This window comes from Lepidochelys olivacea (genome assembly GCF_965140295.1).
Source record: "Lepidochelys olivacea isolate rLepOli2 genome assembly, chromosome: 1".
NCBI classification, from domain to species: Eukaryota; Metazoa; Chordata; order Testudines; family Cheloniidae; genus Lepidochelys; species Lepidochelys olivacea.
The window spans coordinates 98691443-98705215 of NC_140411.1; the positions used below are offsets into that span (position 1 = coordinate 98691443).

The window sequence follows — 13773 nt, forward strand, 5'->3', positions numbered from 1 at the left end:
CCTACAAACATGTAATAGACAAGGTTAGATCTCAGTTACAGCAATATTAATCTAATTATGTCTCTTGAAATTGATTTTGTTAATTCAGTTTACACTATGTAAAAGACAATTGACCAAAGGAAAGCAACAAGAATTAAATGATAGTGAAATCCAGCATATGTATTATTAATTCCACAATTTTGGGGCAGATATTTTAGCTTATTGTCTACTTTTTGTTCAGAATCCTTTCAGAAGGCAGTTTTGGATTACAAAGGCTTTATTTCCTTTTCAATCCAATACAATGTGTGTGTTCTTGGCAACTCAACAAAACACATTTATAAATCTAAATAGGTTTGTTAGAGTGTAGACAGCTGGAATTATCACTTAATATAGGCGGACATTCAAATGATTTTTGGTGCCAAACACTGGAACTGGAAGAAGCAAATTTATTTACATGCCTTATCAAGACCACTTGGGCAATCTATAAAACATATTTTGCCAACACACGTTAACAGAACACTGTTCAAAGGGAACGGGGATTCAAATCAGTAATAAATTAGTCATCTTCAAAGCACCTTACAAATACTAACACACAAACTGAGTGTAAAATGAGCAACTTACCTTGTAATAAGACAGTCTCTCAGTATAAAACTTAGTGAATGATATAGAGAAGGTAGATGAGAAGCTTCTGTCTCATAATACAAGAAAGGAACGTTCAGTGAAACTGAAATGTGGCAAATTCAAAACTGATCCAAAAGAAATATTTTAAAGTACTGTGTAATTAGACTCTAGAACTCACTGCCCCAGGAAGTAGCCGTGGTCAAGACCTTAGCAAGATTAAAAGACGGATTGGACACTTACATGAATAACAAGACTATCCAGAGTTATAACAATTAATGCTACAAGAGTACTGGAAGAGAGATAAAACTGCAGGTCTTAAACTAATCTAACTATTAAGGATTATAATGAGATCCTCAGAGGCAGATTATCCCACATATGCCTATTATAGGGTTTCTTGCACCTCCCTCTGAAGCATCTGGGGCTGGCCTAATGATGTAGTGGTTAAAAAAAAAAAAGTGGGTAACCTACACTCCATATTCCCCAAATGAGAAGTGGATAAACTCAGTTGACTGGAGTTTACTGGGCTAGTGTCTATCAGAAACTGGATACTGGACTAGATGGAGATGCAATATGGCAATTTCTATGTTCCTATGTATGTCAGCAACAGTTGGTTCACAGCTCCTACTCAAACTGCTCATGTGCTCTGAAATCTGAACCAAAGGATAAAATCATAATGACAATTCAGGAAACAAGTGAATGTTAGCATCTGTGGGTACTTAACAAAAAGGGAATTTCTTGCTCTAAAAGTGAGAAATATACTCAATTTAAAAAAACAGAACTGAAAAACATTTTTCAGTTGAACTGACATGCCACATTTCAACAATATATTCTGAGCTACTCACTGGTTTCTTTACTTGGCTTTTTAACAACACAGTTAAAATCACTCATCTTAAATCTCAACTAATATGAGATGTAGAAAAGACCCAGAAACAATATATACACATACATATAACAGCCAAGATATATAAATTCTTCATTTCAGCAGCCCACTGATAGGCAACACTACTGTGTCTACTCCCCAGCCTTAATCACTCTTTTATACTACCCCTTTCACATTGGGCAAGTAATGGAGACCCAGTGTTTTATTTCAGTAGAGTACACATCTTAAGGTTGGTATGAGCCCTCTTCATTCTAAGTTTTAATGTCAGAGGGGTAGCCGTGTTAGTCTGTATCCACAAAAACAACAAAGGAGTCCGGTGGCACCTTAAAAACTAACAAATTTATTTGGGCATAAGCTTTCATGGCTAAAAAATCTGAAGAAGTGGGTTTTTTACCCATGAAAGCTTATGCCCAAATATATTTGTTAGTCTTTAAGGTGCCACTGGACTCCTCTTTAAGTTCTTATATCCTACCCTAGAGGCAATCCATTATTCTGTATATATTGCTGTGCTACCCCCATCTCCACGGTTTTCAAATAAAAAAACCCAACAACCTGAAGAATCACTGCAATTTTTCCTTTGGTTCTAGTAATTGGCATACTAAATGTATTGTGTAACACAAAATAATAGGGAAAAGAGAAATGCTGGAGAATCACAATGAGGGTACAATTATTTTGTTTTATTAGGCCAATTCAGTGGCATCTTTATACTTTGTATAACATATACAGCTGGTTTCTTTTATCCTAAAATATAAAATGATATTCTATGACGACTGAAATGCGGCTTTATTGAAGTCTTTGAGAAATAGTGACTGTATTTTTTGGAGCCCTTTATTTTACAAGCAAAACCGCATTTCAAACTGAAGGTTTCATATTAGTGGGCCTTTTCTTGAAAATATACTTCCATAAATAGAAAAAAAAAGTTGTAAAATATCACGTATAAACATTTACAACACTGCATAAAATAAAAGGCATCTGTTCCACTAAATCTTTTAAACAGTTCCAACAAATTATGTTTATTTTAGAAAACAGATATCGTTTAAACATTCTCTCAAAGAAAACCATGATCTGTTTTCTTAACATTTAATCTTAATCCAATTAAATGGGATGTTGAGTAGAGGCTTTCACATAAAATGAACAAAAAAAATCTATATGCAAATTATAAACCTTTTATGGCTTTGTAAGAGAAATTTCCCAGCCAGCTAAGGAATAATGCTCACAGAGACAAAAAATTGCTTTAAAGATGTAGAACTCTAGCTTTTAATTTAACAAAAGCTTCATAGTAGAGATCTGAAACTTGAAATTCCAAGGAAGAAATAATTGCGAAACATTAGTGCACATGAACGCAATAGGACGTAAAAAACAGCAAGTTCTTGACTAGGAAGATGTTTCCTTTTTTAAATATACAGTATCATTTGTTCTCTTACACATATTAAGTCAATGGGAGCTGTGCACATATAGTCAACAGTAGAATCTGGCCTTATGTAAGACCGTTCTTTTAGTGCTGTTTAAGTTTTTTAAAAATGCTGATAGATTCTGTGTTTCAAGCACACTGTTCCAATCTCTGAAATCTAGCCTAATTCTCTGTTGGATGCATTCTGATCTTGTTTTCAGACAGAATAATTATGGAACACAGTTACAGTGCTGTATTTCAAATATGATAAAGGAAGTGAACATATAAAAGAATAGACTCTACTGAAATTTTGAAATATCTTTTGCTACAGAGCTTGTTTTGGATTAATATGTAACAAAATAAATAATGAAGTGTGACTGGCTGTAAGTTTACTTTTTAAAAACAGATAACTTAGTACATCAAGCTTGCACAATAAATTTAAAATGACATCCTTGGTTTTATAAACTTTGAAATTGATTTTAAATATTTTGGATTGGTCCAAAGCTCTAGATTTCAGTAAAAAACTATGTTTTACAACTGCCCCTTGCAGTGCTGTGAATTTTTCTTGTGAAACACAGTACATCTTATACAAGAAAAAACTGATGCATGTACATCATACTACAGAGTTTGAATATGCTCAACTTTGATTATGTATAGGATGCAATGCAAACTATTTTCAAGTATCCCTTTAAACATCTGACAATGCGTAACATTCATGGACTACAACCAGCCAATCTGAAAAAAATCCCCATACAATTTAAGTTTAAAGGGTCCAATCCAGCATTCCTTATAAACTGGGAGTTTTGGGTATGGCAGGGATGTAGGACCAGGTCCTATATATCAGCTGTCTTTGGTGGGGAGAGGGGGGGAAAATCAACAAAATAGGAACGCCCACTTACCTTGGTAAAAACAAAACTATAAAATCTTCATATTCTGATCTTACATTATCTATTCTTCCCATTCTGTTTGAATGCTTTAAGCAACATATTAGTTATAAAAAGTTTGACTTTACATATTGATGAAATGTTCAGAATAGTGCCTCTGCAGTATGTCCATCTTCCATTCCATCTCACGTAGAAGATTCAGTTGTGCCACCACAGCTACCTTTTGGAAATGATGCTAAAGTTCATCATGTTTAAAAACTGTAACCAAAAAAATAAAATGATATATATTTGCTCATATTTAAGAGCAGTGCTGTAATACATTCTAAAATATTAAAAAGGCCCCAATAGCTTCAGGAGGCTTTTTATTTATTCCCAGAGTCCTAACAGTCAGCTCACATATTTAAAAATTCACTGCATTTTTTAGACCCTGCTAACAACTGACCATAAGCATTCACAAATAATCGAAACGACTAAAGAAACTGTTACATATTATTTAGCAGCAGAGTGCATGTATTTGCCTTCTAGTTTTTGATCCCTTAGAGTTCACATTTTCATGTTTTTCTCTGCAACCATGGGGACTAAAATATTTTTAAAATTAAAGTTGAAATTCTCACATAACTACTTGACTACCAGAGCTGGAGTTTAACTAAAAAACCAAAACACTCCACCAAATATTGCAAGCCTCCTACTCATGAGAGCTGTCAACAATGAGATTATGCCAAGTCCTATGATCTATGAAGTTAAAGCTACATAAAGTAACAAAATCTGCATTTGTAATTTAAAGCCCCATTATGTTGTGATTTCATTTTTTGTTCTAGGTGAGCTAGTAGCCCAATGCTTCTCATATTATAAGACCCCCATTCAATTGCCTATAACTGTGTCAAACTAACAGTTGGGGAGAAATTTAACATGCTGGATTTCTGTCTTAGGCTGAACAATTTTGGAAAATTTCAGCCAAAATAATTAATCTGTTTTCCAAGAATGAGCCAAGGGGAAATACACTGTTTTGCCAATGTTCAAAATGTTGGCAACTTTTTAGAGCCCTTATATTTTGGAGCAGGGACTTAGCAGGGTGTGGCCTTTGTGTTGGAGATGTCTTTTGACATCTTTGTGAAAATCCACCCAAATTTGGCCAGTTTATAAATCTTTTAAAAAACCTTGCAGTTTGCACATGCTCAGTAGCGACTTGCTAGACCATAGCTAAACTCCCCAAAGATTCCATCAGCACTGGGCATGCTTCAGACAAGGGCTGACAAGGAATTGCCCTGCAACTGCAGATCCAGACTGCTGTGGGCTGTCCTGGGCCAAGGTCTGGGCAATGGACAGAAGGGAGATAGTCTCTTGTATGCTCTCAATGGCTCCAGGCAGTGACAAGGAAGTTCCCTGATGGGAATGCACAAAGGGGTGGTGGGAGGAGAAGACTGGGATAATGAACCTGAGGATGGAAACTGGGACTTGGGGTCTGGGGACAAGGGAGGGGAAATGGAGGCTGTGATTGGGAGCTGGGTAAAGGGATACTGGCACTGGCTGGGCAAGAAGACTGAGACTGGGAGCCAGCAGGGGGAACTGAGTGACCAAGATGCAGATCTGACAGTGGATGGGCAAAAAAAGCGGGACTAATAACCAGGGGATGGTGAGAATGAGACTGAATAAAGCGTCAGAGAAGGGGGCCTGGAAGTCAGTGTGGACAGGAAACATGGTTGAAGGAAGGGCTCAAACTTTGGGGAAAAAGGTGAAAGAAGTGTGCCCACTAGAGTACACACTCCTCTAGAGCCTGGAATGGAACCCAAGATTTCTGAGTTCTCAGAATTCCTCTGATGTCAGCAAATATCTGTGAAACCCGCTGGCAAAGTGTGTCTCATCTCCCTCTAATGATGATCCATATGGAGGGTAATAACCAACTACTGCTATCAGTTAGTCTCTTAGCTCAAGTGGCAGAGGTCTGCACAGTGATTCTAAAGTGATCACCATGCCGATGAACCATGTGGGTGTCAATATGATGCCACACTCTGGAAAATGGTTACTCACTTGTACAATATTTGTTGTTCTTTGAATTGTGCTGTACATGTAGACACTCCACTGTAGGTGTATGTGCAGCCATATCAGCAGGTGGTGAGTGTGCCCCTGCTATACTCATGAGCCAAGTTGAGTGTTTAAAGGGGTGTGAATGCCACCTCCCTCTCCATTTCTTTGCACTGCCAGTAAGCTAAATCCAAAGTTGCAGGGAAGATGGTAGTAATGGTGGCAGTAGGGGTGTGTGGTATTTACATGTGGACAGCTTATCTTGAAGAACAATAGTTACCCTACACGTATCTAACTGATTTTTCTCCTTGGAGTGAATGTGCAATTTACATTCCCAGGATCAGTTTTAGGAGCAGTTGCCTGAGCACCAGCTTTCAGGGGATGCTGTCCCACCAAGCTTTTTTTAATTCTGTTTTTTCCTTGGGGGGTGGGGTGGGGGAGTGGGGAAGAGGATAGGGAGGCTGAAAATGTTTTCTGCCCTTGCCAACAAAAGGGCTAGGGATGCTCCTGTACATTCTGCTGTAGATGGCTCACAAGCAGTTTCCTTACAGGTGGTGGAACTTTGGACTACCTGAAGAGAGACTCCAGCACTGACTTGCTGAAGTTGGTGTAGTCTCAGGAAGCCTGAGTAACACCACAGTGTCTGGAGAAGGTTTGTACAGATGACCACATTGCTGCTTTGCAAATGTCCACTATAGAAACATTGCTCAAAAAGGCAGATGCAGTGGCATGCGCCTTCGTGGAGTGGGCTGTTATCCTAGCTGGAAGAACGATCTTTGCTGAACTTTAGCAAAACTTGATGTACTCACAAATCCAATGTGAATTACATTAAATTGTAACAGCTTGCCCTTTAATCCTGCCTGTTTCGAAGCCACCAAAATCTAGTGAGAACGGCTTGCTGCAGACGATGCCAATGGGCGTTATCTGAGAGGCTCAGTTCTTCTTCTTGAGGCATCCTGAGGTCTCTGCTGCTAGTAGGGTCTGTACTGCACTTGGGAATTAAGCTGCTTCCCCTCTGTAACTGGGGTATAGAAACCCAGCAAATAAAGGGTCATGGGAAGGTCTTTCAATGTGCGCATTGCGTCATCAGTTTTTTCAGAGACCAGCTTAGCACCTTTAAACAGTAGCTGTTCTATTGTATTTTATGGTTCTTTTGGGATGCTGGAGGCCTGCAACCAAGAAGAATCTCTCATTGAAATGGCTATAGCTATCAAATGTGACATGATATCTGACTCGTTGGTAGCTGCTTGGAAGAATGTGTAAGCATTGAGATACTTTAGATACTATCGCCAGAAACTGATCCCTGTATTCCTCAGGCAGTTTTCCTACACATTGTGGAATTGCTCAACAGTTAATAAAGGTGTATTTGGACAAGAATGCCTGCTAAGTTGACACCCTTATATGAAGGCTCATGGTGGTATAAGACTTTCTGCCATATAGATCCAGTCTCTTTATTCCTTGCCTTTCGGGGTAGTTTTAGGGTGAGACTGCCTTGAATGCTTGTTTGCTGCACTAACGAATCTGGGATGGCATGCATAAAGAAATACTTGGATTCTTGCTAAGGGACATGGTATATTCTGTCCATCCATTTAGCAGCGGATGGAATAGAGGCTGGAGTCTGCCAAAGGGTCTTTTCAGGTTCCAACAAGGCTTATTTAATGGGAAGGGCAACCCCTCCAGGAGCAGGAGTGTGCAAGCTGTCCAGTAGTTTGTGCAGATTGTCTTGCATAAATTCTTCCTGTATTTCCAGAGATGTATTTCCATTTGCCTTATGAAGTCCTGAAAAACTTTAAAGTCCTCAGGAGGAGGTGATGTCAACTCTGGGGTGATGGCCTCACCTTCTGGAGAAGAGGAAGAAATATGAGGGAGAGGGAAATATGTAGAAGTTTCTCCCTAGTGTACTCTTCCTCTGTGAGCACAAATAAAAAGGGAGATTGTAGGATTAGTTAAGGATCTTCTCTAGGTGCCACAGGTACAGCATGTGACTTTCTCCTGCACTGGTAGACAGGGGCCTACATGGTCTTGAAGAAGGCCAGTAAAGCTGAGGACAGTGGAGGGCACCATACTGGGGCATTGCTATAATCATGATTTTGCTCTGAAGTTGGGGAATCTCTACAACATTTTCTGTATGGAAACCTAAATGACCTATTGAAGATATGGGTCTATCATGATCAGAATTCAAAGAGGAGGAAATATAACTATCCTCAGTAAATTGTGGAGCAGTCTCTGTAGGCACCGGGGGAGGTCTCAGCCCTGGGGACACCCAGTGATATCCCTTGAGTACCAAAAGTTGACAAAGGATCTGATGGATGAGGCAGTCCAAATGCAGATAGATGAGTCAATGGAAGCAAAATAGTATACATCGACAAAGTGGATGGAACTACTGGAACTGTGGCAGTAAGTGGAGATGCCAGTGCCGGCAGTAATGGTAAAGTTGAGGCCACTGAGACTAGAACTGCACAATGCAACAAAGAAGAGTTTGGGAGAGGGAGACACAGAAGGTCTTTTGCCACAAGAATGACTGTGGCACCAACAGCAGAAGTAAGTGCTCGGACTCTAACAGTGGTGGTGCTGGAGTTGACGGTAGTGGGGTCGAAGATTTCTCTGGTAGGGGTGAAGACATTCATTTTGATGGTCCCGCTGGTGCTGCCTTGAACGGTGCCAGTGAGCATCAGGGCTTATAGTGTTGGGATATGTAAGGGTTAAGTAGAAATCTGGGAAACCTCTGGTGTGCTGGTGCGGTACTACGGAGTAGAGTCACAGGCAGGCACTGTTTCTTTGCTTGATAGATAAGTGTCATCCCTCACCCTTCCCTTTAGCTTGTTGGGAATAAATGTTGCAGCTGCATAAGAAATGTAGTTGTCTAAAGGATACCTTTGCGTAATGAAGTGTTATCTCCCCCCACTTCCTTTCCCAGCTACATAAACGAGCTTGGGGTCAGGCCCCTTCCTCCCTCCCCTGAGAACTGCTGATTAAGGGAACTTGTAGCAACAATTATTGCAAAGAAATGTATTTTCAAGGTAAAAATGTGTGTATAATATGCGTAATGCTATAATCAATAGGGGTGGGAGTTTCTATTACTTAATAAGGGTTTTTGGGGGGTTGTAGCGAATGTAGGTATTTACATATTAACTTAGATAAAAGAGTGTGATGTAATTAACCCAATGCTTACTCAACAACTGGGTTGAGGGGAACAAGTACCGCAATAAAGAAGCCCATCTACTCAATCCGCCTCTGGGTCAACCTGCTCATCATTCTCTAACAGCCAGTGCCAGCATTAATGGTAAAGTTGAGGCCATTGAGACTAGAACTGCACAATGCAACAAAGGAGAGTCTGGGAGAGGGCACCCACAGCAGAAGTAAGTGCTCGGATGCTAACATTGGTGGTACTGGAGTTGATGATAGTGGGGTCGAAGCTTTCTCTGGTAGGGGTGAAGACTTCAGTCTTGATGGTCCCACTGGTGCTGCCTTGGACAGTGCCAGTGAGCATCAGGGCTTATGACCAGATCTCAAGTTGGCACCAGAAGACTTCTTCAGAGAGGAAGAATGAGACTTCAAAAGTGTCTCTCAGAGTGAGGAGAGTTTTGTGCACTTTGAGAAGGCAAATTTTCTCACCAGATTTTGGTTTATATGCTGAGGCAGTCAGGTGGGACACTCCTTGTGAATGAACTCAGTCTATCCTCTCATGGTCACAGTTGGGCTCTGAAGAGGGATGCATCACCTTCTGAGGAAGATGTACTTTAAGGCAGAAATCCCTCTTTTCTTTTTTTTGTTCTTTTTGGGAAGGAGGTACAAATAGGATATTTGTTCTTCATATGTCCCTCACCTTAGCAAATTAGGGAACTTTTGTTCCTGTTATTAACAGAGGTCATGGGCCTGCATGTCGCACATTGTTTGAAATTTGGGAAAGTAAAATCCCAGATAAATTCACTAACTTACTTACTACACTAAAATAATTTAAAATTAAGCTACAACTATAACCAAAAATGTCTCGTAAAGGCTAGCTAACCAAAGCTCAAGAGCATCAGGGAGCTCCAACTCCCACCAGGGGTGATAAGAAGGAACTGACAAGGAGGTGGCAATCATGCCCCTTTATACTGTCATCTTGGCGAACGAGGATACCACGGTGCACATGCTGCCTGCTGGTACGGCTGGCAAAAATCTCTGACTCAGGTGCATTGGGTACACCTACACCTACAGTGGAATGTGTATGTGCAGAATCACTCTAAGAATTATTTCTGGAGGTCTTTTTGTTTGCTTTTTTAATCATGCTAAGCTTAGCTTTTAAAAAAGCTAAGAAATTACATATAAAAATGATGTGAAAAGATTATTAAGGTTGCAAAGTCAAGCACTCAAAAGCTTAGAAAAGCCAATATTAAAGTTGTATAGGTAACCTTAACTCTATTCCCTTGCAGCATATGCATTATGATTAGGACTTCTGATTTTTAGTTTTAACTAATAAACACTGACAAAATAATCCAGACAAGAAAAAAAGTGTTCATCCCATAAACAGTGCAAAAACACCAGAAATGATTACTTGTATCTAAGGGCTTGTCTACATGGAGCAATAATGCGGACTATGGGGTGTTGCTTCTAAAGTGTGGTAATGGATTGTGCATTAGTTGGTCAGTGTAGACCGGGGAAGACAATCTATGACATGTGTGCCAAAGGTGGCATGCTAGCTGATTTTCAGTGGCACTCACACTGCCCAGGTCCCAGTCACCGGTCCCGGGGGCTACACTGCTGGCTGGGGGTACCGGCCGCCGGCCCCCCTGCCAACTGGGGTTCTGTCCACTGGCCCCGCTCAGCCTGCTGCCGGCCCCCGGGTCCCGGCCACTGGTCCTGGGGGCTACGCTGCTGGCCTGGGGTACTGGCTGCCGGCCCTCTGCCAACTGGGGTTCTGGCTGCCGGCCCCGCTCAGACCGCTGCCGGGGGGCTCTGCGGTTCGCTGCTCCAGGCCAGTGAGAGCTGCTGGAAGCGGCGGCTAGTATGTCCCTCAGCCCGCGCAGCTTCCAGCAGCTCCCATTAGCCTGGAGCAGCGAACTGCGGCCACTGGGAACCTGAGGACACAGCAGGTAAACAAACCGGCCTGGCCAGCTAGGGGTTTTCCCTGCACAAGCAGCGGAACAAGTTTGGGAACCACTGGTGTAGTGAATGAGGTAGGGAACTGCAGGAAGAGAAAAAATGGTGGTATGGTTCAGGCAGCTGAATTCTGCCGAGGGGAACTGGATTCCATCCCTGCATCTGCTACAGGGTTTCTATGTGATGCAAGGTAAGTCACTTGAACCAAACTTTTCACAGGTTGTCACTAATTGTGTGTTCCTCATTTTCTAGGTACCCAACTTGAAACCCTAGGGTCTGACTTGCAGAGTGCTGACTACTCACAGCTGCAACTGAAGTCAAGGGAAGCCGTGCTTGCATATACAGAGTCCTATATAATGCTAAGTACTCTGAAAAACCATATCCCAGGTCTCCCAAATTGGATCCAAAATTAGTGGATATTTTTTAACTTAATTTCTCTGTGTGTCTCTGTTCCCCATCTATACAATGGGAATAATAGCATCACCATACCTCACAAAGGTGTTGTGAATAAAAGTATTAATATTTCTGAAGCACTCAGATATTACAGTAATGGATACCACAGAAAAGCCCATGAGGAAAATAATAATAATTGTCTTCACATCAGGGTTTGAATCATGTGCAGTGAATAAGACCTGGGCCCACATATTGAACAATAAGGATAAAACAAAATATTAAAGAGCTGCTAATAAGCAAGCACTGAGAAATCTGTTCACTGCATGAGGCATGGGTAGTGTTGAAAAATATAAAATTATCATGTAATGAAAAAATACTATAATGCATATAAACAATGGGGCCAAATTAAAATTCCTAACTTTTGACTGCTTCGCTTTGCAACCTTAATTATTTTCTTTTAACTTCTTTATGTGTAATTTGATCTCTCTCACACTTCATAATACATTTACATAGTTGACTCTGTTCATTAATCTGTGTTTTGAGATACTATAGAATTTATACCAGAGATAGTATCAAGAAATGTTTCTAGAGAATAAAATGAACAATCAAGTGATTATGAAGTAAATCTCAAACTGAGGAAACTGAGCTATCATTGCTGCCCAAATACATTTTAATTTTGAGGACACCAATGAGGATACCACAAAGTTAAATATTTTGGATGAAGTCCTGTCCCTACTGAAGTCAAAGTAAATTTTGCCACGGACCTCAGCAAGGCCAGGATTTTATTCTTTCAATGTAGTTTTTAGGCACAAAGGCATCATGTAATTAATACAATGTACACAACTTCCTCAAGAGTAGGGAGAATGACTCAAGGCACAATACATATATGTATACTAGCCCCAATCTTTGCTTAAATTACTAATGAGAAATCAGATAAACATGCATGTGAAAATTTATTCTCTTACCTTTCTGAGAAGACTGAGTCAAGTTTTTCTTCCCTTTTTCAAGTTGCTTTATTAGCTTTCGTATTTCAGAGTCATACTGAACCCATTCTGGGACTATCCTCAATGCAGCCTTTAGTTTGGGTTCTTTGGTTTTGGGGTTATTGCACTGAAAGTATAAAATATATCACTCTTGAAAAAACATCAACCGTTATAAGTAAACACAAGTATTCTCTTCAGCATTAGTGATGGAAAAACAAGTCCCTAAACAGAACACTGCTAAAAACTAGCTACAAAATTAAACACTGACTAGGACACCAATGAGTGTTTCACTATGTATCCCTTCTGAAATCAATGTGGACTATTAATTCACTGGGAAACAAAGTATGCCAAAACAAATTTTGAAAGTTTTTAAGAAATTAAATAAACACTTATGCAAATTATTTTGGCAAAAAATCCACCAATTAATATTCTGCAGTACAGCAGAACACAATAGAACTATTATTTACCATACTTTTCAGTCACTACTCTTTTAGTCATTCTAAACATCTGGGTAACATTCTTTATATTTGATAAACAGGACCATCTGTCACTAGCCCATAGGAATGTCTTCAGTCTCCTATATAATCATTCATCTCTCTCAATTACCTTATGCCTAATTAGCTATTCTGTTAGTGTTACAAATCACTTAAAGGGCAACATACATACGGTAAACTACCTTGAGATTCATCAACAAAACAGTATGAAATAGTCTATAAACCAAAATCTGATAGTTATTTAAACCATTTTTAATTGAAATACTTTTCATTTGTCTTGGGATCCTCTGTGAAGAGATAATCAAATATTTTGTCAAGTGCCCAGTGGTACTGTAAGTTTGGCATGCTACTTCAGGAATTGCCAAGTATTAGAAATATACGGATACAATGATTTTAGATAACTGAGATCTCGGTCTCTCTTTCTAGGTCTATGACAAGGGTGGCCAACCTGTGGCTCCGGAGCCATATGCAGCTCTTCAGAAGTTAATATGCGACTCCTTTTATAGGTACCGACTCCGGGGCTGGAGCTACAGGCACCAACTTTCCAATGTGTCGGGGAGTGTTCACTCCTCAACCCTGGCTCTGCCACAGGCCCTGCCCCCACTCCACCCCTTCCCACCCCCTCCCCTGAGCCTGCAGTGCTCTCGCTCCTCCTCTCCCCCTTCACCCCCCCCCCCGGAGCTTCCTGCATGCCACAAAACAGCTGATCAGGAGGTGTGGGGAGGGAAGGAGGGGCTTCTGGTGGGTGGGAGGTGCTGGGAGAGCTGACGGGGGGGCTGCTGACCTATTACTGTGGCTCTTTGGCAATGTACATTGGTAAATTCTGGTTCCTTTGCAGGCTCAGGTTGGCCACCCCTGTCTATGAGGCTCTCTTTAGTGGAGTCTGCAAAAGTCATTGATTAGCTGGGTAAAGGGATTTAGGAAGTGAGGGTAGATAGAAATGATGATAAAGGGGAAAAAACCATAAGGAAAGGGAAAAAGACCATACAGTCAGACTGGTAAATTAACTCAAACTGCTTTAAAAAGAACTCCAGTGCTTCAGATA

The 13773-nt window shown here is 40.5% G+C and overlaps 1 protein-coding gene across 1 annotated transcript in view; it reads right to left on the bottom strand.

Moving 5' to 3' along the window:
* Positions 1-2123: 2123 nt before the first annotated feature.
* The window catches only part of UGGT2 (UDP-glucose glycoprotein glucosyltransferase 2), a 306688-nt gene continuing 295038 nt past the window's right edge, over positions 2124-13773 (bottom strand). Inside the window, exons 38-39 of the mRNA XM_084618017.1 lie at positions 12217-12361; positions 2124-4012 (exon numbers count right to left, since the gene is read on the bottom strand). Coding sequence (XP_084474143.1) covers positions 3990-4012; positions 12217-12361 — 168 coding nt within the window. The 3' untranslated portion in view covers positions 2124-3989. The remainder of the gene's footprint in view (positions 4013-12216; positions 12362-13773) is intronic.